The 27,113-nt window shown below is 34.8% G+C and overlaps 4 protein-coding genes across 5 annotated transcripts; 2 read left to right on the top strand and 2 right to left on the bottom strand.

Annotated features, from left to right (window-relative positions):
- Positions 1–930: 930 nt before the first annotated feature.
- On the top strand, positions 931–4,968 carry LOC100254645 (putative calcium-transporting ATPase 13, plasma membrane-type). Its single transcript, XM_002283543.5, has one exon. The coding sequence runs from the start codon at positions 1,747–1,749 to the stop codon at positions 4,798–4,800; it is 3,054 nt and encodes a 1,017-aa protein (XP_002283579.1). The 5' UTR covers positions 931–1,746; the 3' UTR covers positions 4,801–4,968.
- A 7,953-nt stretch (positions 4,969–12,921) lies between these two features.
- On the top strand, positions 12,922–16,171 carry LOC100261436 (putative calcium-transporting ATPase 13, plasma membrane-type). Its single transcript, XM_002279407.5, has one exon. The coding sequence runs from the start codon at positions 13,054–13,056 to the stop codon at positions 16,081–16,083; it is 3,030 nt and encodes a 1,009-aa protein (XP_002279443.2). The 5' UTR covers positions 12,922–13,053; the 3' UTR covers positions 16,084–16,171.
- A 1,278-nt stretch (positions 16,172–17,449) lies between these two features.
- Positions 17,450–22,003, bottom strand: LOC100259752 (ATP sulfurylase 1, chloroplastic-like). 2 transcript variants are annotated; one of them, XM_002283536.5, is made up of 5 exons: positions 21,011–22,003; positions 18,652–19,057; positions 18,264–18,524; positions 18,082–18,168; positions 17,450–17,919 (listed from the first exon to the last, which is right to left on the bottom strand). In XM_002283536.5, the coding sequence occupies exons 1-5, from the start codon at positions 21,520–21,522 to the stop codon at positions 17,782–17,784; spliced, it is 1,404 nt and encodes a 467-aa protein (XP_002283572.1). In that variant the 5' UTR covers positions 21,523–22,003; the 3' UTR covers positions 17,450–17,781. The 2 variants fall into 2 exon arrangements, with proteins under 2 accessions (XP_002283572.1, XP_059592857.1); XM_059736874.1 differs by having other exon boundaries at positions 17,450–18,168; positions 21,011–21,921.
- Positions 22,004–24,283: 2,280 nt separating this feature from the next.
- LOC100264947 (pentatricopeptide repeat-containing protein At5g43790) lies at positions 24,284–26,280 on the bottom strand. Its single transcript, XM_002283526.4, has one exon. It carries the CDS (start codon positions 26,241–26,243, stop codon positions 24,471–24,473), a length of 1,773 nt encoding a protein of 590 aa, XP_002283562.1. The 5' UTR covers positions 26,244–26,280; the 3' UTR covers positions 24,284–24,470.
- Positions 26,281–27,113: the final 833 nt, after the last annotated feature.

Below are 27,113 nucleotides of genomic sequence, written 5' to 3'. Positions count from 1 at the left end.
AATGTTATTTTAATTATGTTGGTTGATATCAACCGATTATTTTTAATTGAATAGAAATTAAAAGTCAAATATTTAAATTGTTTTTACTTTTTTAATTCAATAAAAAAAAAAACAAATACCACCTTAATTTAGATATATTAAAAGTTTTTTGATATTCCAATTTTTTTTAAAAAAAAAATTAAAACTATTACTTTTCAATGTAAGAGTTGTTGTATCTTCTATAAAAATTATTATTATTTTTAAAAATGAAAACTTTTATATAAAAGTATAACATGTAGTATAAAATTATAAATTTACATTATGTCTTTAAAAATCATTTTTAGAATTTAAATTTTGGGGTAATAAATTTTTTTTTATATCTCAATTTTTTTTAAATAATTTTTAAAATCATTATTTCCTCAACACAAGCTTGTACTGTTCTTATATCTTATATAAAACTTACTTGCTATTTTTTTATTTTAAAAATGAAAGATAGAAAACTCATCCTTGACCCACATCTAATAATTCAATTAGTACTTTTTTGCGTTTTTGTGTATGAATGAGAAAAATGACATCCAAGACAACCCCACCTCAATGACCCACCAAGAGCATTCTTTGTTTACTCATGGAAGTATGCATCTCAATAATTGTAAAGGGAATATATGGGGCCCTTCTATTTCTCAAAAGGTCAGAAGAAATTTTTGAACTCTCAAGAAATAAGTTCGACAAATAATGTAAAGGAAAAAACCAACTAACCTCTCCCTTTTCAAGGATGCTTTAGAATTAATATTTGTGTACAGAATTCAACAAACTGCAATCAGTATTTTTCTTACTTAAAAGCAAGATTGATTTTTCAGTTCTATGTTTGAACTAGATTGACCCTTGCATTTGTGGATTTGTTCTTAAAAATAGTGTTGAATTAAGAAGTAGGTTGGAAATTGAGCCCAGTAAGCAGTTAGCTCCCTTTAACTGTCTATTACTGATCATCTTCAACATAGCGGCATGGATAAAGATATGGGCCATGCCTCTCCAGAATATTGGAGCTTCCTCATATTTTAAACATGAAGCTCCATTAACGCGGTTTGTGGGGAATCCAAGAACAGGGCAGGACAGTAGAGAAATGATTGATGGCCTGTTGTGTGGTTCATCATTCATTTTCTGAAGGAAAATTATGATCCAATATACGCGGAGTCGAAGCCCCACTTCAAAGCAAAGGAATCCAGATAGCTTGAGTTGTACTTTGCTGCTTTTCTTCCTGGAATTCGACTGCAACAAACAGTGGAGGAGGACCTTCCTTGAAATTTCCATCTCTGTCTACCCATACCGTCAGTTTCCATATTTTGTTTTTTCATAAACTGTAAGTTTTTTTTTTTCTTGGGAATAAAAAATTTCGAGGGGCTGACATGACGAACCGGATTAATTTTTGGGAAGGTGTCGTCAATTTACATTCCAACGTTTGATGCCTTAGGAACCAACATGATGAGTCAAGTGGGTCCAAAGGAAGATAATGAAGAGTATGAGGGCAATCGAATCTTTGCCTATATAAGGATGAACACATCCAGGCTTCTCCATCCATTCAGAAAGCTGTTGTCACTTTATTGTTCTTCAACAACAAAGCATCCCCATTACTAGAGCTCCAATTTTCCTTTTTTTTTCTTGCCTAGATGGCATCCTGTCTTGCCTTTGTGCCTCTTTGACCACAAAATTCATCTCTTGTTTCAATTTTTCTTTCAGTCTTGCTACCCTTTTTTGTCTTTTGAAAACATCATGTCCAATATTTTGCATGTCAACTTAAGTAGCATAGGGTCATTACTCGATGTGCCAAGCACCCTCAGCAAACCCAGCAAGAGATGGCACTTGGCTTTTGCTACTATATATTGTTCCAGGGCCCTACACTCTCTTCTCAACGATCCTCTCTCCAACAACAAAAACAAGAGCAGGAAACTCCTGCTTAACACTCCTCCTTTTGTGGCCCTCGATGTTAAGCCCTGTTCTGGCTTCTCAGACATTGATCAAACAAGCCTCACTGATTTAGTGAAGGCGAAAAACTTAGACCAGCTTCTTGAACTCGGAGGAGTTGAAGGTGTGGCTGAAGCTCTAAAAGCAGATTTCAAAAATGGCATCCACGGTGACGTTCAAGATGTTGCTCGCAGGAAGCAGGAGTTCGGTTCAAACACATACCAGAAGCCACCTCCGAAAAGCATCCTCCACTTTGTGGTGGAAGCATTTGAGGATCTTACCATTCTCGTACTTCTTGCTTGTGCAACACTCTCTCTCGGTTTTGGGATTAAAGAGCATGGAGTGAAGGAAGGGTGGTACGATGGTGGAAGCATCTTTCTTGCTGTCTTTCTAGTCATTTCTGTCTCTGCTGTAAGTAATTTCAAACAAAACAGACAATTTGATAAGTTGTCAAAGGTCAGCAACAATATACAGGTTGATGTTGTCCGGCAAGGGCGACGTCAGCAGATTTCTATATTTGAGATTGTTGTTGGAGATGTTGTTTGCTTGAAGATTGGAGATCAAGTTCCTGCTGATGGATTGTTCTTGGATGGGCATTCATTACAAGTGAATGAATCAAGCATGACAGGGGAGAGTGATCATGTGGAAGTCAACACCAGCCTGAATCCATTTTTGTTTTCTGGAACCAAAATAGCTGATGGATATGGTCGAATGCTTGTGACGTCTGTTGGGATGAACACAACATGGGGTGAGATGATGAGCACAATCAGCCGCGAAACTAATGAACAGACACCCTTACAAGCTCGGCTTAACAAGCTAACTTCATCAATTGGTAAAGTTGGTTTGGCAGTAGCTTTTCTAGTTCTTGTAGTGTTGCTGGTTCGCTACTTCACAGGGAATACAGAAGATGAGAATCGAAATCAGGAGTTCAATGGCAGCAAAACTAAGGCTGATGATATAGTGAATGCTGTGGTCGGAATCATTGCTGCTGCAGTTACCATTGTGGTCGTTGCCATTCCAGAAGGTTTGCCGTTGGCTGTCACACTCACTCTTGCTTATTCAATGAAGAGAATGATGGCTGACCAGGCTATGGTTCGGAAGCTCTCTGCCTGTGAGACCATGGGCTCTGCCACCACCATTTGTACTGACAAAACAGGTACCCTCACTCTGAACCAGATGAAGGTGACAAAGTTTTGGCTTGGCAAACAACCTATTGAAGCTGCCTCTTCAATTTCCACAAATCTTCTCAAACTGATTCAACAAGGAGTTGCTTTGAACACTACCGGTAGCATTTACCGGGAGCCTTCCTCATTTAAATTCGAGTTTTCTGGTAGTCCCACTGAAAAAGCAATACTTTCTTGGGCTGTCCTGGAACTTGATATGGACATGGAGAGAATGAAGAAGAATTATAACATTCTTCATGTTGAAGCTTTCAATTCGGAGAAGAAGAGGAGCGGGATTTTAATAAGGAAGAAGGCTGACAACACAATCCACGTGCACTGGAAGGGAGCGGCAGAGATGATATTAGCAATGTGTTCCAGTTACTATGACGTCTCTGGAAGCATGAAAGATATGGATGATGGTGAAAGGATGATATTTGAGCAAATAATTCAAGGTATGGCAGCTAGCAGCCTCCGCTGCATTGCTTTGGCCCATAAACAGATACCAGAGGAAGAGCATGAAATTGGGGAAGGCCCACAAAAGCTAAAAGAAGACAGCTTGACCCTTATAGCACTGGTGGGGATAAAGGACCCATGTAGGCCAGGGGTGAGAAAAGCCGTGGAAGATTGCCAATATGCTGGAGTGAATGTTAAAATGATCACTGGCGACAATATTTTCACTGCGAGAGCCATAGCCACTGAATGTGGAATATTAAGACCAGGTCAAGAAATGAACAGTGAAGCAGTGGTAGAAGGTGAGGTATTTCGACAGTACACCCAGGAAGAGAGAATGGAGAAAGTCGATAAAATCCATGTGATGGCTAGATCCTCTCCCTTTGATAAACTTCTTATGGTACAGTGCTTGAAACAGAAAGGCCATGTGGTCGCAGTCACAGGCGACGGCACAAATGATGCACCGGCATTAAAAGAAGCTGACATAGGACTTTCTATGGGGATACAGGGCACTGAAGTTGCAAAGGAGAGCTCAGATATCATCATTTTAGATGACAATTTTGCTTCTGTAGCCACGGTTTTGAGGTGGGGAAGGTGTGTTTATAACAACATCCAGAAATTCATCCAGTTCCAGCTCACAGTGAATGTTGCAGCCCTTGTAATCAACTTTGTGGCAGCAGCTTCAGCTGGTGAGGTACCACTGACAGCCGTCCAGTTACTATGGGTGAACTTGATCATGGACACATTAGGTGCTCTGGCTCTCGCAACAGAGCGGCCCACCAAGGAACTCATGGAGAAGCCACCTGTGGGTCGAGCTGAGCCCCTCATCACCAACATCATGTGGAGGAATCTATTAGCCCAAGCTCTGTATCAGATAGTCGTACTCTTGACCCTACAATTCAATGGAGAATCAATCTTTGGCGTGAATCAGAAGGTGAAAGACACCCTGATATTCAACACTTTCGTTCTATGCCAAGTCTTCAATGAATTCAATGCAAGGGAGCTGGAGAAAAAGAACGTGTTCGAGGGGATACATAAGAACAAGTTGTTTTTGGGGATCATTGGGATAACCATTATCCTTCAGGTGGTTATGGTGGAGTTTTTGAAGAAATTTGCGGATACAGAGAGGTTGGATTGGGGACAATGGGGTGCATGCATTGGAGTTGCAGCTGCATCTTGGCCAATCGGCTGGCTTGTCAAGTGCATACCTGTTTCAGATAAACCAGTTCTCGACTATCTGAAGTGGTAGGAACATCAGTCCATCGATGCATATTATTCTTGTATTTTATTCGCCTACCACCCTCTAAAGGGTACTAGTTAGTGACGCACTCCTGTATTAAATTTTGTCATTTCTCGTCTTGGAATATTTGATGCAAGTATTGTTAAAATAATAAAATTTTATGTTTTTTTGTTTTTTTCAATCATAGAGACGAACGTTGTGAAGAAATACTTCGTCTTCATTCACATAAATGTAATGTGTGGTTGGAAATCTGAACAACTTTATCCCTTCTTGTTGGTAGGAAGTTATGGCAGGATGGTAGGGAAGAGATATGATAGTGACGCATCAGCAGTACTGGAAACACAAAGAGACAATAGAAGAAATTATGTAATAACCATTAGTCTATGTCAGAATAATATTCAAACCAACCCATGAAGCCAGAAAAAGGGGAAATATTTTTCTTATAAAATTAAATTTTTGATCAACTTAAAAAAAAAAAAAATCGTGTTATTTGATTAAATCCTCTCCATTTGTGAATCTAATTCTTCACCTTTTTTAATAATAAAAAATATTGATTTTGGACAAAAATATCCTTTTATTTTTGTGAAAACACATAAATAATTAATATATTAAGGAATATTTATATAAAAAATAAGTTATTTTTAAAAAAGTAAAAATAGGGAAATTAGATATAAATGTGATATCTTTTTATCCTTTTTAATCAATTATTTCTTAAAGTAATATACCAAAAACATTATTTATGTACTTTTTTTAATTTATATTGACATAATTAATTTTCGATAAAAGTGTTTTTTTCTTAACTCTTACAAACTGAATGAGGATTCCCTTATGAGTGTGTTTGGTTTGTAAGAATCTTGACAGGGAAAGAAATAAGTACCTTCCACGTGTTTGGTTTGTAGGAATTTTGACACGGAGAAATTTTATATCATTCAATAGGAGATTCTCAAAAGTGGGAAAGATTTGTTGTACATTTGAGAATTGATCTTTTTTTATTCCCATCTTTAGAGAATAAAAAATAAAATAAAAATTGGCCGGCTAGTTTTCTTTTTCTTTTTTCTTTTTTTTTTTCTATTTATAACTAAATCTAATTTTTGTAAATATTATTTTTTAAAAAACTATTATATAAATTTGTATTAATTTTTTTTAGGAATTGGGTTGAATTTTGAAGAAATGTGGAGGTATTGGGAGATTGAATTGACGGTGATGGATTGTATGCATTTGGATTGCAACCGTAAAATTGATCAAATTGAATCAAATTAGTTCAAATTAATTAATTTTTAAAAATTTTGATTTTTTAAATATAAAACCAAATCACACCAACATGATTTATGATTTAAAATATATTATAACAATGTAATTTAAACCGATGATAAAACAACTTGTTATAAAGGTATTATTTAAGCATTTTGGTTCACAATGTCCAATTTATAGGTCTTTAATTTTGGTTCAAACTAATAAAAAATATAAATTTTTATTATTAAATCAATTTAATCCAAACAAGATGAAGTAAAACGTCTTTGGTTTTTGTTATACTAAACTACATTGATTGATTTCTTCCTTAAATTTAAATATTCAATAGAAAATCCAGCATATTGTACCTTCCACACCCTTAATTAAGATTATAACTTGGATAGATAGAGTTGTGTTGATGATTAATCCAAATTTAATCTAAATTTAAAAAATATTTAACTTGAGCACAACCTAATTTCAAACTCGAATTAGTCATCTAAACCCAATCTTACCTTATTTTTTAAGCTCATACTGAGTTGTGGTTGATTGGATTAGACTCCATTGATGAGGTTGTAGAAATTAAAATCTCATTCACAACATTTCTTTAAAAGAAAAAAAGAAAAAGAAAAACTTTATATATATATTTATACATGAAATTTAAATAGTAAATGCGACAAAATTCCAAGATAATAAAATTAAATTTATAAATCTTTCTAAAAAAAGGAAAAAGTATATAATATAATTATAGTTTAATATTTTCCTTAAAAATTTTAAAAGAAAATGAATATTATAATATATGATAATATATATTATAATTATTATAAAAATATTAAATTGAGTTAGGATTAGACTTAGGTGGTGTTTGTTTTTTTTTACTTAATTCTAAATAGAACCTTAATGTTTAATAGTGATAAATATTAGGTTGTTTATTTTTGTAGTATTTTATTTCTATTAAGTATTAAAAAGTAAAGAAAAACTAATATGTTATTTTGGTTTTTTCTATTTAGTAAAAAGTTTATAATAAGTTATAAAAAAATAAAAAAACTGTGAAACCAAGGTTTGGTTAATCTTAATTTTGATAATAACAAAATAAGGTTTAGAACTAATGATCATATTTCAAGTGTGATTAGGCAACACGATTTCCAAAGTGACAATCACAAAGACAAATCAAGCCAAGGAGAAATCATGAAGAAGAAGACTACCTCAAATAGAAGAGTTTTTCAAGACCAAAGTTTCATAAGATCTCTTTGTAAAGTTGTTGATGCACTAGGACTTTCATGCATTTCATTCTTTATTTATGCACCAAAATTATCCAAGAGTAATATTGTTTTAAATATCTTAAGAATTGGATGATTTCATATTTTCAATTAAAACCTTGTGTTAAATGATTTTCAAAATTGTGTTAAAAAGTTTTTAAATTGAAAAATGTTGAGTGTTGAGCCAAAAAATGGCTCAACCGGTTCAATCTGTCGACTGGTTGTGCTCGTTCGGTTGAGGGAGGCCAAAAAGTTTCTCTCTCTCCCAGTGGCCTTCTCTTCCCGGTCAAGGTTGAACCTCAACCGGTTGAGGTCCAGTTAAGGTCCGGTTGAGGCCCAACGATCACCTACCAAGTATTAAATGCTAACGGCTAGTCAACCGGTCGAAACCCTAATAGCTAGTTTGGTTTTTTTCTTCTATAAAAAGGTTTCAATCTTCATTGTTTCATAAGTTTAACCTTCCCAAACCTTTTTTGATTATATTTGAGCATTGGAAGAGTGTTTTTGAGTGCACCATTGTTCTACAACTTGCATATCTTTAGTGCACCTTTCAATCCTAGTTTTTCTTGTATCAATTGAGCTTAAAGTTCTTGTGCTATGATTTTTTGTGAGATCTTTTATTTGTGAATCCTTGAGAAGAAGTTGTTCAAAAGAGAAATATCTCTTGAGGATTGTAAAGGGTACTTGAATCCAAAAGTTCAAGAGGGTAAATTGGAACCATAATCCAATTGTATTGCTTGAAGGCTTGGTTTGGAAGCCTTAAATTAGTAGAACTTCAAGCTCGGGATTGAAGCTAGAGGAGAGTGGATGTAGGTCGGGTTGTGCCAAACCACTATAAACTCTTGTGTTTGCATTCTCTCTTCCCTACTCTTTACTTTATATGCAATTGTCTATATATTGTTTATTATATACTTGCATATAATTGTCTCTTACATTCACTTGATTAAATTTGTAAAAAGAGACCATCACCTTATTCACCACCCTCCCCCCTAAGGTGATTACCATAGGTTGGATTAGCCTAATATTCTTAACAAAAACAAACAACCTAAATTATGAAAACAAATTATTTTTAGCAAAAAGCCAAAAAAACAAACATCACCTTAAACTGTTCAAACCCTGAACGATGTCCAACCCAAATTAAGTTGAATTTGAAAAAATTAAATTCAAATTCTATTGAGTGTTAAAAATATTCAACTAAGTTTGCCTATGTTGAGTAGGGCTAGGGTTGGGTCGGCTAACTTGGCATAAATTGCACCCTAATCCTTAAGTTTTGACAAAAATAACGGTGGAACGAAAATTATTCAAAATTCATGGAAATAGTTGGAAAAACTTCAAAAAATGATAAAATAAGTTATAATACACATATTAAAGTTTTTTTATAAATGAAATTGACATAAATATGATCAAAGATAATATTTATCAATTTCTTTTTAGAAAAAGTTAGTTTAAATTCTTTTAATATATTTATATTCATTTATTTTAAAAATTAAAAACTATTTTTATTAAAACATGTTTTATTACATATTAAATAAAAATTAAATATATTTATATAAAATATTTTATTTGAGATTTAATTTCTAAAATTTTATTAGAAATTTGTGACTTTTTACTACTGACATTAATTTATTTAAATAATTAAAATTATTAAAAATTATATTAATAATTTATCTTATCAAATTAATTTTAATTTATAAAATGTTAAAACTTTATTTTTTATATATATATTTTAGCAAATTTTGAATAAATTTTTTTTTTTAATATTTTAAAATAAAAATATTTAAATTAAATAAAATTAAAAGGATAAATATAAAAAAAAAATTAAAAGCAAAGTGAAAGTAATTTTTTTAAATAGGATTAATGAGATAAATATGAAAAATAATTAAAATAAAAGGTTAATATAAATTTAAAATAAAATATAAATTAAAAAAATATTTATAAAACAAAAAAAAGATAAACATTAAAAAAAAATCGATTAATCATCATTGATTTATTCATCTTATTTAATATTTACAAACTCCTAATATTTTTATTCATAACAAAAATATTTATAAAACTATTTCTGATAATTTTTCTTATTTTATGAGAAAAGGGATATGCATTTATAGAAAATATTTTTTATTAAAAAGAATTATACTAATTAAAAACTTGGTAACACTTCATCTCAAACCTCGAGCCCGGGACGCCTTTCTTTGCCCTTTGGGATGCAACCTTCCGGTTGTCGCAGACGACGAGTGGAGAGCAAAGCAGTCGGGTCGGTCGGCTGACTCGGCTCCACTGTTCTGTATGCCTTTACTTTATTCTCGATTTGAATGCAGACGAAGCTAGCCAAGATCTTTCACAGGAGATACTGAGGAATAACATATCACCTTCAAACAAACAATACCGTCACATGTCTAATAAGATCAATAATCGAATCACATGTGCCATCATTGATAGAATTTTTGTTGCTTTTCAATAATATAGCGAGAGAAACTTCCACGAAAGCACTCCAAACCCACAATAATTTTAGTCCGACAAAACCTCTGGTCTTGATGCCATCATGCGTGCTGTCTACAAGACCTTGGATTTTTAATAATTCAAAGCCTCAGGAAATTTATCATATTGTTTTGCCATTGCCAACCATGGAGAGAAAGACTTTAGTGAATTGAAGGCACTTGCTTCTTTTAACTCATCGGAAATGCCAACTATACACATGTATTAGAATTTATTAATTTAATTCACCTTTTTTTTTTTTATCTTAAATTTAGTGTTTGTATGAATGTTTTTTAAAAATAGAAACGTTATTTTTGTTTTTTTAAAAAAAAAAAACCTACTTAAAAATTTTTTAAAGTAATTTTTAAGGAGATAAAGTATGAGAGTGTTTGAGAAATTAATTTAATGACTTAATAGGACTTTATAACTTAATTTAAATTATTAAGTGAATTATTTATATTTAATAAAATAATTTAATATCATACTTTAAAGTTAAAAATAACTTTAATGTTAAGTTTAAATAAATAATTTATTTCTAATAATTTTTCTTTTTTTGGGTCTCATTTGTCGGTATTATTATATATTTTATAATAATGACTCCACATTTACCACAAAAGATTTTACAACTCATCTTTTGTGGTAAATGTTTTATGATTATTTTATATGTTTAAAATATTTTAAATATAATTTTTTTAATAAATAAGTTTATTATTTAAAATTTATAAAAATATATAAATATTTCAATTTCATAATTTAGAATACGTTTTAAGTTAATTTACTAAATAACCTTAATACTTCAATTAAAAATCTAAAAATAAGTTTTAAGGCACCAACTTAATAATATTTAAATTAAAATCATTTTAAATTATTAAATAATATATATTAAGTTTTGCTATACACCCTCTAAATTTATATTGTTTGCATTATTTAGAAGTTATTATTACTTAAAAAAAAAAAAGGAAAAATCAATGCATCCAAATGATACCTACTTGTTTATTATTTTTAAAAATAATAAATAATAGTAATTTCTATATAAAATACAACAAATTTTTTAAGCTTACCTTAAAAAGATTATAACTTTTAAAAAACTATTTAAAAGAATTAAGGTGTAAAAATAGGTTTAATCAAATTTTTAATATTTGAAAACTAATTTTTAAGATATAATGTAAACTCTTTTTTTTTTTTATAAGAATTAGTACATTTTATATAGATATTTCTACTATTTTATTTTTATTTAAAATAAAAAAAACTTGTATACCCAACCATATTCATAAAAGGAAAATTACTTTAAAAAATAAGTTAAAGATGGTGTTTGGTAAATCAATTTAATGATTTAAATTAACTTAATAACTTAATTTAAATTAATAAATTAATATATTTGATAAAATAACTTAATATCACAACTTAAAATTAAAAATAACTTTAAGTATTAAATTAAAATAATTAATTTATTCTTGATATTTTTTTTTTCTTCGTCTTATCTATCAATGATAATATATTTAACAATTATGACTTTTTATTCATGACTCATTTTTTTGAAAGCAAAAGTTAAAGTTTTTAATAATAAACATTAATTATAATTAATGAAGATAAATATATCAATTTAATAACTTATAATAAATTTTAAATTAATTTTATTAAACAATCTTAATACTTAAAACAAAAAATAAGTAATAAGTTTTAAATTAACTTAAAAATAATTTAACTTAAAATCAACTTAAGTGATTAAGTAATAACATATACTAAAAGGGTAGTTGATAAAACTTAATACTTATTACTTATTATTTAATGATTTAAGTTTACTTTAAGTTAAATTATTAACTTAAAACTTATTATTTAATTCTTACTTTAAGAATTAAGGTTATTTGATAAAATTAACTTAAAATTAATTATAAATCATCAAATCGGTATATTTATCATTGTAAATTATAACTAGGGTAAAGAAGGTTGAATAACAGTAAAAGTTGTGGAGTAGCAAAGAAGATCATTAAGGTAATTAGGACAAATAAAAGTAAAATAAATATTTGGACTTAAGAATAAAATAATTGTGTTTATTTATTACTTAAAGTTATTTTTTACTTTAAATCATACTATTATAAATTATTTTACCAAACATAATTAATTTATTTAATGATTTAAATTAAGTTATTAAGTGACTTTAAATTATTTAATTGATTTATCAAACACCCACTAAATCCGTTCAATATCCTTTGCGTTTGTTATTCATTTATTTATGATATTCATTCACTCTATGGTAGAGACATAGACCAATCTTTTTAAGAATGTTGGACCTTCCTCGTATAGCGAGAATGAAGACAGACAAAAAACCATATACAACTACAAGACGGTTTGTTGGCAATCAAATTACTACCGGACAGCACAATGATGAATATTATGAGGATGAAGACATACATTTATATATATAAAAAAGACGATTTGTTAGAAACTGAATAATTATTTTCTGGACAACATAATTATAAATACTTATGAGCTATGTCCATGTTCGAGGCAACCCAAGCATGCCAGGGCCAGATAGCTCGAGTTTGTACTTGAACCTCTTCCTTCCTGGAACTCACCCGTGAGGAAGAATGAGCTTTCCTTGAAATTTCCTGTCCTGAGCCCTGACGATGTTCTTCACTGTTTTGAGGCAAGGAACCTGAATAAAAAGAATTGCAATGAACTCTTTAGGAAGTTCATTGCCAATTTTGATTCCATACAAATCAAGGGTATCGACCAGAACCTAATCAACAACTCATCTACAAGTAACGTTTGGAACATTAGACATACTTCTTCCTGACAAAAATTGAACCTTTAAATTAATTTCAAAAATTACTTCTAAAAATTTAAAGAATCACATTTATGTTTCTATCAAATTCACTTGAATCTTATTCAGGGTATTACCAAAAAACATTATCCGAAGTATTTTATTGGTTCATATCAGTACACATATATACCCATTTATTCTTTCATAAAAGTATGTTTAAAAATGGTAGCACTTTTTAATGGAAGCGTTACCCATCAAAATAGTTCAATATATTTCACTATTTTACCATAATCATATTCAAAGGAGGGGTCAGTCTGGGGACAATTGAATGTCACAAGAAATCAAGACATTATCTTCCTTTATATATCGCGCATGTATAAGGATCAATTCGTCTAGGCTCCTCCACACTCAGCAGGCTGCTATCCTTTTCTTCTTCATTTTCTTGCCTGCGGTGTTGCTTGGACAATAAAACTCATCTCTTGTTTCGGACCTAATGGTATCCTTTTTTGCCATTTGGAAAAAGAATGTCCGGTATTTTGCATGTTGAGTTGCATGGCGTCCTTAGAAAACGTGCCAACTATCCTTAGAAAACCCATCAAGAGATGGCGCTTGGCCTTTGCTACTATCTATTTTTCCAGGACGCTACGCTCTCTTCTCCATCACCCTCTGTCCAATAACAACAGCAGCTGCAGCAAACTCCCCTCCAGTACTCCTCCTTTTTTGGTCCTCGACGTTAAGGCGGACGCTGACTTCTCAAACGTTGATCAAACAAGCCTCACTGCATTAGTGAAGGAGAAAAACTTAGACCAGCTTCTTGGATTTGGAGGAGTTGAAGGTGTGGCTGTTGCTCTACGATCAGATGTCAAAAATGGCATCCATGGTGCTGCAAAGGACGTTGCTTGGAGGCAGGAGGCGTTCGGTTCAAACACATACCCGAGGCCACCTACGAAGAGCTTCTTCCACTTTGTGGTGGAAGCTTTTAAGGATCTTACAATTCTCGTACTTCTAGTCTGTGCCACACTCTCTCTTTGTTTTGGAATTAAAGAGCATGGGCTGAAGGAAGGGTGGTACGACGGTGGAAGCATACTTGTCGCCGTTTTTCTCGTCATTTCTGTGTCTGCTGTAAGTAACTACAGACAGAACAGACAATTTGACAAGTTGTCAAAAGTCAGCAACAATATTCAGGTTAATGTCGTCCGGAATGAGATATGTCAGCAGATTTCTATATTTGAGATTGTTGTTGGGGATGTGGTTTGCTTAAGGATTGGAGATCAAGTTCCGGCTGATGGACTGTTCTTGGATGGGCATTCTTTGCAAGTGGATGAATCAAGCATAACAGGGGAGAGTGACAACGTGGAAGTCAACACCAGCCAGAATCCATTTTTGTTTTCTGGAACCAAGGTAGCTGATGGATATGCTCTAATGCTTGTGACATCTGTTGGCATGAACACAACATGGGGCCAGATGATGAGCACAATCAGCCGCGACACCAATGAACAGACACCCTTACAAGCTCGGCTTAACGAGCTAACTTCATCAATTGGTAAGGTTGGTTTGACAGTTGCATTTCTAGTTCTTGTAGTGTTGCTGGTTCGCTACTTCACAGGAAATACAAAAGATGATAATGGAAATAAGGAGTTCAATGGCAGGAAGACAAAGTCTGATGATGTAGTGAATGCGGTAGTCGGAATCATTGCCTCTGCAGTTAGCATTTTGGTTATGTCAATTCCGGAAGGCTTGCCATTGGCTGTAACACTCACTCTTGCTTATTCAATGAAGAGAATGATGGCTGACCAGGCCATGGTTCGGAAGCTCTCTGCCTGTGAGACCATGGGCTCTGCTACCACCATTTGTACCGACAAAACAGGTACCCTCACTCTGAACCAGATGAAGGTGACAAAGTTTTGGCTTGGCAAACAGCCTATTGAAGCTTCCTCTTCAATTGCCACAAATATCCTCAAATTGATTCAACATGGAATTGCTTTGAACACAACTGGTAGCATTTACAGGGACACTACAGCTAAACTCGAGTTTTCTGGTAGTCCCACTGAAAAAGCAATACTTTCCTGGTCTGTCCAGGAACTTGGCATGGACATGGAGGTACTGAAGAAGAATTGTACAATTCTTCATGTTGAAGCCTTCAATTCAGAGAAGAAAAGAAGCGGGATTCTAATGAGAAAGAAGACTGACAACACAATCCACGTGCATTGGAAGGGAGCAGCAGAGATGATATTAGCAATGTGTTCAAGTTACTATGATGCTTCTGGAAGGATGAAAGATCTGAATGTTACTGAAAGGATGACATTTGAGCAAATAATTCAAGGTATGGCTGCTAGCAGCCTCCGATGCATTGCTTTTGCCCATAAACAAATTCCAGAGGAAGAGCATGAAATTAAAGAAGGCCGGCAAAAGATAAAAGAAGACAGCTTGACCCTTATAGGATTGATGGGGATAAAGGACCCATGTAGACCAGGGGTGAGAAAAGCCGTGGAAGATTGCCAACACGCTGGAGTGAACGTCAAAATGATCACTGGTGACAATGTCTTCACTGCGAGAGCTATAGCTACTGAATGTGGAATACTGAAAGCTGATCAAAACATGAACAGTGAAGTGGTGATAGAAGGTGAGGCATTCCGGAAGTACACCCCAGAAGAGAGAATGGAGAAAGTCGATAAAATCTGCGTGATGGCCAGGTCCTCTCCCTTTGATAAACTTCTCATGATACGGTGCTTGAAACAGAAGGGTCATGTGGTTGCAGTGACAGGTGATGGCACAAATGATGCACCAGCATTAAAAGAAGCGGACATAGGACTTTCTATGGGGATACAGGGCACTGAAGTTGCAAAGGAGAGCTCAGATATCATCATCTTGGATGATAATTTTGCTTCGGTGGCAATGGTTTTGAGGTGGGGAAGATGTGTTTATAACAATATTCAAAAATTCATCCAGTTCCAGCTCACAGTGAATCTTGCAGCCCTCGCAATCAACTTTGTGGCAGTACTTTCAGCTGGTGAAGTCCCATTGACAGCAGTGCAACTGTTGTGGGTGAACTTGATCATGGACACATTAGGTGCTCTGGCTCTGGCAACAGAGCAACCTACCAAGGAGCTCATGGAGAAGCAACCTGTGGGTAAGGTAGAGCCACTCATCACCAACATCATGTGGAGAAATCTGTTAGCCCAAGCTTTGTATCAGATAGCTGTCCTCTTGACCCTACAGTTCAAAGGAGGATCAATCTTTGGTGTGAAAGACAAGATAAAGAACACCCTGATATTCAATACTTTTGTGCTATGCCAAGTCTTCAACGAATTCAATGCAAGGAAGCTGGAGAAGAAGAATATCTTTAAGGGGATACACAAAAACAAGTTATTTTTGGGGGTCATTGGGATAACCGTTATCCTTCAGGTTGTCATGGTTGAATTTTTGAACAAATTTGCAGATACGGAGAGGTTGGATCGGGGACAATGGGAGGCCTGCATTGCCATTGCAGCCATGTCTTGGCCAATTGGCTTTGTTGTCAAGTGCATACCTGTTTCAGAAAAACCATTTCTTAGATATCTAAAGTGGTAGCCACATTTACTTCAAAAAGAAAAAATTATGCATTACATTGTATTAACCGACTCATTATAGAGCTTATAATATATGCAGCTATTGTCAACGGTGATAAAATTGTATGATCTTTTTGTTGGGTCAAATTCCTCGCTATAAATAGAATATTTTCTTGTAGCTTAAGTTCAAAATGTAGTCCTGAGGAGGAAAAGTGAGACCCATCTGATAGAACAAAAGGACTCAAGTAGAGATACAAAAAACGGGTAAATAGAGTATTTTGATATTAAATAGTTATATTAATTTTTAGTCTTTTGTAATATTCTCTTGTATAATGAAATGTTATCACTTATTCTTAAAAGTAGGCATAATTAGTCGAACCGATTAAAACATTGTGTAACTTTATATGTGTGAATGACTTCCATTGGTATGTTTGCAATACTAGAGTTTTCCCATTAGAGCTTCTGTATAGCACTTGTAATTATTGAGGACAGTTTCTACAAATTTCAGTGAATTTCACGAGTTTGCTCGACTGTAACTTGGGTGGAAACTCTGGACAAATCAGGACTTCTTGTTGGCATGAAGGCAAGCAGGGTTAGCAGGAGAGAGGCAATTGGGCCTCCACTTACGAAGTCTGGCACGCTTGGAACTATGAACTGTAGCATGGTAAAACGAAAACAATGGTGAGACTGAGAAAAGAGTTGCTCTCTTCTCAGATATGACCACTCCTGTGACATGTTGCCCGTTCCTAATTCAAAATTTATTTTTTAAATTTAGATGAATTTAAGAACAAAATAAATAAAATATTTTATAAACTCTATCTGATTCACACTTATCTTTCCTTTTTTTGCCTTTTTATTCTACCATTATCTTTTCTTTTTCTTATACAACCACTGTCCTCCATTTTAATAAATTTTAAGGTCGAATTTTTTGTCTTATTATGTTTTTAATAGCCCATTATGGCCTCCTCTAGCCCCCGATGACAATACCTTTTTATTCCTATTCTTTTCCCATAATCCGAATATACAAAAGAAATGGATATGCCATATTGTAAAGGTCTTTATAATATCTGAGAGCTTATGGAGTCCAACCAAAAGTGGGGTAATGTAACGGTCTTTATAATATCTGAAAGCTTATGGAGTCCAACCAAAAGTGGGGCATGTGCAAGCCAGGTCATAATATCCAGAGAACATTCCAAATTAACAATTGATTTTAACAATTGGGTGGGTAAATTCAGGCAAATTTAAGCCACGGCCTAAATGATAGTTCGGGCATGCATTCAAGGGAAGTTGTGGCTTTTTGGTGTTTCCATATATAAGCAAACTGATTGAGCTGCCTTCTTTCTATTTTCTCTTTGATGCATGACTGAAAAATTACAAGGATTATCATCTAAAAGCCATAAAACCTATGTCCTTTATAAAAGCCCATTGACAAAGTAGTGTAGTGCAGTGCAGTGCAGGCAGTTGCCCCAGGTCCACCGATTCAAGATGTAACCATGGGCACTCTAATTTACAGACAGAGGCATATGTCTGCCTCTGTGGCACTGCTTCTCGTGGTTTTATTACAGGATCTGCACACACCATTCTTACCAAACTTCACCAATCACACACAGAAGACAAATAGGTTTTTAAAGTTTCTCCCAAATCAGATGGCAACATAGTTTGATGCAGACTGGAGATAAATAGATTTAAGGTTTCTCCCAATCAGATGGCAGCAATCCATTTAAGCAGGAACAGTTTCCGGGACTTTGCCGTTGTTGCTGGGCACCAAACTGTCATAATATTCCACCAACACTTCCCAACCACCCGGGCACATAAATCCGTCTGGAGGGTTCTCTTTGTTCTTCGCTAGAGTTCTCATCTGCAAAATGTAGCGGCCTTGTTCAGAAACATCATCCATCAAATATTTCCATGTTGAAAAAAATGCATGCCCAGTCTGAATAATTTTCAGCCATTTTGGGATTATCATTAGATATGAAATAAAAAAAGAGGTCTGCATTTTTTTCCTATGCAAAAAATATACCTTTGTGCCAGATATGAAGAGGAAGTCTTGAGCCCTTGAGGGATCAAAGAATGCCATTTTATTCTGAGTTTTATCATATGCAGCAACCTGCAATTATACCTCAACTTGTGAATCCTACAGATTTCATAAATTAAACAGGAAAGCAATTTTGAGTTTCATAAGAGCTACAATAGTTTATATACCTTGAAAGGAAGGATGTTTAGCCGTTCCAGTCCAGGAGCCATGCTCAATACCTTCTTCCCATGGTCAGCATCATATAAGTCTCTCTTCTCAACTGGGTGGCCCATGCCTGCTGGGTCCCGACCAACAATGTAAAAGTTAGCCCCTGCATTAATGCGAGCCTTTGCATGCCACTGCACCTCAGTTGGACCAGCATAGTGCATGGGAGATGGGAAAATAGAAACTACAGTTGTCTCTGGATCAAGAACCCCATCTTCAAGCACCTGAGGAACATTTTCAATATTAATCAGAATTAGAACTGAAGGTAAGGCAATTACATAATGGACCCTTCTGGCAGAGGGATAACTGATTTTCAAATTGAGCAATACATCATAGGATCAGTTCATGAACCTTCTCATGTTGCTTCATTCTCCAACCAAGCGGAACATCATCTGCCTTTGTATAGCCTCCTAATGGATGAAGTAAGAGGACAGGGTTCTTGTAGCCCATCTCAAGAAGCCGACGCCGTGTGTCAGTCATCAGCAAAGCATGACCATTGTGCACAGGATTCCTGAGCTGGAAAGCAAACACTGCATCAGCATTGCGCTTGGTGAATTCTTCACGGAGTTCGGCAGGGGATAGTCGAAATCGATCAAGACCATCATTGTACTTGACTGGCTCAACAACCTCCAAGTCACCTCCAATCAGCCAGTTTCCAGAATTGGTTATTGCTTGATCCACATACGGCAAACCAGGGGCAGTAGTCCCCCAAGTTCTGGCTATCCTTTCTTCTTTGTGGTGCTTGTAGATCTCAATACTGAAATTACCAAATCAATGAATCAATAAGGGATGAACAATCACCATAAATAGTTGAATGGAACAATCCAAAATTACATTATTCTTCACCTAGTACGCAATTTTATGGATGACAAAGCCATCCCTAGGAACCCTATGTAACTGTTTCACATTAAAGAAGTTAATCCAATTTGCAGAGTGTTTTCATATTTCCTAAAAGTGACTTTACTACATCAATATGGAAGTAACAACCTGGACAAGCAAGTTCGATTAAATAGGCACTCCCAGAATTGGAAATTTGGGATCATGGGTAGATTGCCAAATTATTAGAAACTCAGAAGGTCCCATGAAAGCAAAGTTCCAGTTGTTTTAATCCACAAAAAAACATAAAGGTCAGTAAATTATGCTGACAAACTTAAATAACAAGTACTTGCAAACAGTTATCTTTGCCTGCTTAAGGACATGCTAGGCAGACCAGGTAGGTGATGTAGCACCTAGGCATACGGTTGATCATACGGGATGAATTATGGCATGCTCCCTTGAAATGCTGGTTATCCATTAAGAAGATTCAAGTTTTATCACCCACAGTTATCATGGATTAAAAAGATCTGGGCTTAGCCAGAAATTGACTAGATTTTCATTTTTTCAATCCAAGAAATTGAACAGATTATATGTCATTGAGGAAACATTATAAACCGTATCATTACTTTTGCTCCCACCAGGATAAATGTGATCTCTTCCCCTATTCCTGCCTACATATATGAGATATTTTAAGAAGTGAATAACTTTCTTAGCAGTGGGATTGGAATAAAGAACAGGAAACCCCACTATAAATATTTTTTTACCAGAACCAGAACCAGAACCTATCACAAGAGAATAATTTATCACCAAAATAATCCATGTCATTGAGGACTTTTCAGGCTACGCATCTAATCATTTTCCCCTGTGAATTTCTCCTAGCATGATCATGAAACCATGCATCAACAATGTACATTTACTGGAAGAAAGGAATTTGTATTCAAAGGACTCAAAAGGATATACTAAGAATAGAAAATTAAACAGCGAGAAACCTACGCATCAGCTATCTACAGATCCCAACACCTCACTTTGCATTCTCACCTATAATTTTAAACATGATTGTCATTTCACAAGCCATTGACATTTCCAAATACCAGCACAGATGTATGGATGAACATATAAAACAGTTTGACCACTAAAAAAGACCTTGAGAGTGACCACAAAATGAGAACAACCCCTGTTAACCGAAGAAGAAGAAGAAGAAAACATCTAAAGCACAATAGATGGAAATAATACTGTACTAATTCCACATAAGATTTAGTAAATTTCTATAACAATGCCACAATTAAGGTCATTCCAACACCAGTGCAAGAGGGTTTCTGATAAACAAATCAAACTAGAAGCAAATGACAATTAGCATCCTCTAGCAGGCATCAAAGGTCGGCTTAGCTTCATCTCATCAACAAGTTTTGAGCTCAAAGTGGCACAAAACCATGGACAATCTCAATCCATACCCCAAAAAAGCGGCATAGTGGATATTGTCAATGTTTAATGCTCTTACAGAATCAAAACTTTAGAATTTATCCTACACAGTGAAGATTACCAATACAATTGAATAAAAAAATTACCAAATTTGACAAAATGACTGAAAATTTGACAATCTACCTGTATACCAACATAACTAGATGTTAATGAATACCAGGGGATGAGGGTATTATCCTCAGAACCAGTCTATATATTAACAAAACACCATACGTGAACCCAAACCATCTACTCTATAAATCCATCACAATACAAAAGTGAACAAAATTTACGTTATGCTTAAAAGAAAAAAAAAACGACTAAATTATCAAAATCCCAAACGCATGTATAGTATAATAAAGCCTATGGTTGTAACTTATATTCAAACATGGTGATTGACATAATTTCCAAAAAGAGAAGAAGAAAATTATCATACCTGCTTAAAATCGCAATCGTATTGTCCTTGGAGTCGACGAGAGCGACCTTGGTGGAGTCACCAATCTGATGCTTCTCCGCATCATCAATGGCCAACACAATCGGCACCGACATGTTGACGAAGGAGCCGTCGTCGAGTCGGAGCGAATTGAAATGAAGAGTTTGGAGGAACTCGGATTCTCTCATGAACCCGCGAAGAGGGCTGGCCCATCCTTCGCTCAATACATGAACCCACTCAAGATCGATCCTTGAGAGCTTGATTCTGGGCATCCGCAAGGCTTCTCTCTTCTTCACATCCCTCAGAGACTCCTCCACGAAGAGCTCTACGAGCTTGCCACCGTCCGGCTCGATCAAAGCGGACGAAACCCGTAACTTCTGGTGGGTTCTCGTCTTGGAATGGAGAGGAATGGGGAGCCTGAAGGCGGGGGTAAAATGGGACTTGGGGGTTCTGGGGAGACATAGAGATGGAGATGGGTTCGGGGTTTTGGTGAAGAGTGTGGAAATGGACGCCATTGGAAGCGGAGGCCAAGCTCTGGTTCTACGCCTGGCCTGTTTGGAAGCTAATAATGGAGAGAGGAGAGAGAGAAAAAAAGAGGGGAATTTGGGGAATATAGATAGAAAAATGAATTTTTATTGACGAGACGTGGACTGAATCGTGCTAAATTTTGGATTGATTTTATAGGGAATATTGGGTAAAAATGTAAAAGCATGTGTAAATTGGGAGGATGAATGTAGACACTTTTTCTCTTGCTTTGTCTTCTCCTTCTCTCTTCTTTATCCATTATTCCTAAATCCCTATTCACAGTGAACATGGGGCACCCACCCCTTTTCTCTTAGAGCAACACAAAGTAGGATGTATGGCATAAAGGAGAAGGACACTTATCAAAAAGTGGAGTGGACATAAACACACAAACACCAATTCCATGATGGAGGCCGGCGGGCCTTTTTGTACAGCTCAGCTTCCTTGAATCTTCTTGTTTTTGAATTCAAAGATGCACCAACGCCTGTTCGTATATTTTTCATAAATAAATTGCATGTTGGTGAGTGGAAAGTGCTTGCCATTTTTCCAAATTGAACATACCCAACATCGTGGCCACATACATCATCTTCCATTACGGGTGTTACAATCAAATTTCCCCTTCTTTCTTTATCACATTCTTAACTATTTCCTCCTTCCACTAACGTGGCGTTTCTTTCAGACACGTGGCACGCTTTATAAATCACGACAACCTCCACTGCTACAAAACCCTTTAAAAATTTCTCCCTCTCAATGTGTTTGGATCTTCTTGTTGGTGGACACGTCACACAAAGATGCCCAAAATAATTAAAACTCTTACGCCCCACGCCAAGTAAAATTTTTATTAATTATTTCAAAAAAGGGATTAAATACTTATCATAAATACAATTTCCATCATTTTGAAAGAAATAATAAAAATTTTGTAATATATATCAAGAATTTTAATAAATTAAATCACTAGATTGACATGATAAGTCGCATTGAGACATTACATACATTAAAAATGTGACATATGACAAAATTTAAAAGATCGTAAAATTTAGTTTTATAAATAAAATTAAAATTTTTCATTATAATATAATAAAAAAAAAATATTTTATCTCATTGATGAATTTCCAAAGGAAATAAATCTTTCTATTAAAGTTGAAAAATAATTAAAAATAAATATTTGTATTAATAAATTTTATCAATGAATGAGACAAGTTATCAAAATCAAATGAATTAAATTCTGTAAATTAAACCATTTAATTTTGGATATCTCCCTATAAATTCAAAAAATCTTGAAAATATTACACACATTATCTTTATCATTCAAAAAGTTCATTCTAAATAAGAATATTAAAACGGTTTTGTTATCATCTTTCAAATTGTAATTAAAATGAAAAAAAAATCAAAGAAAAAATATTCATTTTTCCCATAATTATTAATTTTAATAAAAAAAGTTATTTCACATATTTTTGTATTCTTTTACTTATATTTTTGTATTATTTTTTAATATAAATTATCACATTTATGTCAATTTTATTGGCCGGGAAAAGTATAGGGGATATCCCTTTCACGGTACGGCAGATTAGAATGCAAAAGGAATACTAGACTCTTTTACGCATACCATTGTCTGTAGCGTGTAAACTGGCAAGCAATTGACCCAACATAGCAAATGTCACCTTGTAAGTAAATTTGCTTTCATAATTATTAAAATGTTAACCTTATAATATACATTAAATTAGACTTCAAAACCATACTCTTTCTAATCTTTAGCGTCGGCTCATATGTATAATATATTATATACCCAACCATTCAGATAAATATCAATCTGTGCACCCTAAAGGACCCACGAGGAAATTTGAATTGATACTGGACTGTCAGGGTGATATGACGTTTCCAAACATGGTACGGTATGAGTGAGGCTGCCGTCATACTGTCATAGGCCCATTTACTGTAAACGTGGGCTCTGTGTCCTCCACGTTCAGAGTATGGAGCCCGGTCACGATTGGTGGGTGGGGGGGTCGGCTCGCAAATTTACCTGTCCTTTTCGTTGGATCTTGTTTGGATTCTGTTTACCATGTATTTTGCCAGTCTGGATTCTGGAATCTGTCCTCCGTCCTGCCTGGGAACGAATTTTTGGATGCCTCGAGGGCCAGTGTCATTCACGTGCTTATAGATTTTTAAAAATAAATAAATGAAAAAGGAATTATTTACTTTATTTTTATTTTTATTTTTTATTTGTTCCTAATTTTTCTCTTTATTTTATCTCTCTTGAAATTTATTCTTTTTATGATATTAACAATTAAGACAATGAGTTTAGCCATATGATTTTTTAAAATAGTTTTTTATTATCTAAAATAAAAAATAATTACGTATTCTTAAAAATAGAAAATAGGATATTTTCATAAAAAAAAATTTATTTATTTTCTAAAAATTGTTTTTAATAGTAGGTACATATCTTAGTTTTTTCTTTTTATACGATGTGGGATGGTTTATTTCGGATTTATAAATTAAGTTGTTAATTGATGGAGACCCGGCCACATCAACGTTATCACAGAGAAAGATGCTTTATTAATCATTTATGAAAGCAGCCCCATATGATTGAAAGAAGAAAAAGAAGAAGGTCATTCACGATTCATTAGGTCGATCAAGATGCCTACAATACAACAACTCGGGTTAGGTTGGATTAGGCTGCTTCAGATCTCAAGAGAAACCTAATCCAAACAGTAGGTCAACTAAGGAATTTTTATTGTCTTTAATGCAGACTCAACCTCAACCCATTGGCAATATCTTCTGCCTGAATTATGACCAGGGGGGTTTTAAAAAAGGCCCCCAAAACTTCATACAGAGCCCATGTTGCAGAATTACCAAAAGACAATTAAATTATACTTCACTAAACCTTTATAAGTCTAATTTTGTTATGCAATCCTGAGAATCACATTATGAAGCAAGCACGCGTTTACCAGTAATCCGAACAAGAACAAGCCCCTTCTTTGAAATGATGAAACCGATTCCGATCTCTTACGATAATTTCTCTTTCGTATATCTTTGAAATAAGCTTACTACTTGTATGGCAGTCACCACATACCCTAAGGTTCTTTATGATTCGAATAGGAGCACAGTGATGAGATGCTATGAGAGCAAAGGCAATTGCTAATCTTTCACTATGATAAGAGAGGGCATCTTCCTTCTCCTCCTCTTCAATGTCAAACAACACTTCTAGGGTTCTGGGTTTATGGCCATACTCGTGTAGCCGTCTGCTCATCTCTTCAAGCTTCAAGTAAATCTCTTTTGAACGTGGGTGTGTCTTGTCCCCCATCAGGAACTCATGCATGGCACCGCCAACCTCTACCAAGCTGCTTCCAGGCACTTTGTTAATGCCATGATCCTTCATCAGTTTCCTCACTCTCTTCACATCATCCCATCTGTTGATGCTTGCGTACATATTAGACAAGAGCACATAGTTTCCACTGGTCTCTGGCTCTAACTGTATCAAGTGTTTGAGTACAACTTCTCCTATCTCTAGATTCCCATGAACCCTTGCTGCCCCGAGTAAAGACCTCCATATGACAGCATTTGGCTTCATGGGCATATTCAGAACCCTTTCCTCTGCTTCCCTGAGCCGCCCAGCTCGACCTAGAAGATCCACAAGGCATCCATAATGCTCTAGTTTCGGTTCAACCCCATAAACCTCTTTCATGGACTCAAAAACATCGCATCCTTCCTCCACCAATCCCACATGAGAGCAACTACACATTGTGACTACTAGAGTTACATCGTCAGGAGCCAAACCCTCAAGTGTCATTTTCTTGAAAAGATCAAGTGCTTGATGCCCATAACCATGAATTGCAAACCCTCCGATCATCGCATTGTAACATAACGTGTCCCTGTGGGGTAATTGATCAAACAGTTGACATGCTAAATCCAGACACCCGCATTTTGAATACATATCAATTAAAGCAGTCCCTACAAAGTGATTTAGCTTAAGATTGTGCTTTAATACGTAGACATGTGCCCATGCACCTTGACTGAGTGCACCCAATTCAGCACAGGCGCTAATCAAAGCTACCAGAGTGACTTCATTAGCCTTGATAAGAGATTTTTGCATCTCAATGAATAAAGTCAACACCTCTAATGACAAACTAACGTCCTCACAAATAGCACCAGAATTATGCACATAAGCGCTTAAAATGGAGTTCCAAGAAGCCAAATCTGGTTTGCTGATTTGATTAAAAAGATATCTACAGGCACCCACCTTGCCACACTTGGCATAGTAATTGAGCAAGGCAGCTTGAACAAAGGGGTCACAAGTGGGCTCGAGGAATTTCAAGACATGGGTGTGGAGGGCTCTACCATGGCGGAGCCATGGCTGAGATCCACAAGCCTTGAAGAGAGAAGGGAAGGTGAAGCCGTTGGGTTTAAGGGTTGTGTGAGTTAGAACTCTAGAATAGAGAGAGAAGGCGATGTGGGTGTGGGGCTTGATGTTGGCAAGTGAGGAAATGAGGGTGTTGTAGAGGAAGATGGTTGGGTTTGGGATATGGTTAAAGATGGAGAGTGCATGGGTGAAGACTATGGTGGAGGAGATCAGGAGGATTCTACTGAGAGGGTAGGTGTGAAAAATGAGGCCGGTTGTGATCATATGAGCATGGACTTGCTTTAGGGTGTCCAAGGTTTTGCATTTTTCCAAGAGTTGAAGAGTTGGGTGATTAGAGCTTGGGTTTGGGCCTCTCATTGACAAGTGAGTTAGCTTCTGGAATTATGTTGTGATATTATATGTATATGAGAGGGAGGATAGGAAGGGAGAGAGCAAAGTACAACGCATTCTCTCATATTTTGAGGCGTTACCTCCAATGGGCCAGGCTTAGAGATCAACACAAGATCCTCTTGTGTGGAGGTGGTTTAGTGTCAAATGGGCCAACTACAATCAGCCCCATTTCTTCCAGAGTTTTGGGTGGGGTTGGGTTTGAAGTTAGAACCCCAGCAAGGATGTAGGAGGAAACTACAGTGTGGAATAGGTTTCGATTGGCCCTTGTCGTCAGTTGTCAATTCAAGCCCAAGCAAATGTTCTTCCTCTCTCACCAAACAGGTAATTGTTTTGTAGACAAATAAAACGTTAAGCCTCCAAGCTTAATGGAAGCTTAACGTTTAAACCTTTACCACGATTTGGGATCTTAACTTACTAGGAATTTAGTTTTAATAGAATTAGATTTTGTAATTGTTCTATATCTAATAAAAAATACAACAAAATCCCAGTAAATAAATGTTGGATAAATTAATAATCTCGATTATATAATAAATCTTTTGGTTTCAACTCGAGCCAATGTACTAAATTAATAATGTCACTAATTGTATAAAATTATATATATATATATATATATATATTAGAAATTCTTTAAGGACAAAAGAAATATAAATTAGTAAATGATGAACTCATAAAAAATAGTAAACAAAAATTCATAATATAATATTTAGTAATTTTTTATAATTTATATTTTCCCCTCAACATAGCATATTTGAAACCTCTTTATCTTCCATAATGTTAACTTTTGATACAATATCACTTCCTTTTAGGAATCTTTCTATTAACGATCATATCACTTCC

The sequence above is a fragment of the Vitis vinifera genome, chromosome 5, assembly GCF_030704535.1.
Source record: "Vitis vinifera cultivar Pinot Noir 40024 chromosome 5, ASM3070453v1".
Taxonomy (NCBI): Eukaryota; Viridiplantae; Streptophyta; class Magnoliopsida; order Vitales; family Vitaceae; genus Vitis; species Vitis vinifera.
The sequence above is the reverse complement of the archived record's forward strand: the minus strand, read 5'-3'. Positions and strand labels throughout refer to the sequence as shown.

Bases quoted from the DNA above. Each gene is read 5' to 3' on its own strand.
- LOC100264947 (XM_002283526.4), bottom strand. From the start codon at position 26,243: ATGAGAGGCCCAAACCCAAGCTCTAATCACCCAACTCTTCAACTCTTG.
- LOC100259752 (XM_059736874.1), bottom strand. From the start codon at position 21,522: ATGGCGTCCATTTCCACACTCTTCACCAAAACCCCGAACCCATCTCCA. The intron at 19,058-21,010 runs GTATGATAATTT...TGGTAATTTCAG, and splicing joins ACGATTGCGATTTTAAGCAG to TATTGAGATCTACAAGCACC. The intron at 18,169-18,263 runs GTATATAAACTA...GTATAATTGCAG, and splicing joins TAAACATCCTTCCTTTCAAG to GTTGCTGCATATGATAAAAC.
- LOC100261436 (XM_002279407.5), top strand. From the start codon at position 13,054: ATGTTGAGTTGCATGGCGTCCTTAGAAAACGTGCCAACTATCCTTAGA.
- LOC100254645 (XM_002283543.5), top strand. From the start codon at position 1,747: ATGTCCAATATTTTGCATGTCAACTTAAGTAGCATAGGGTCATTACTC.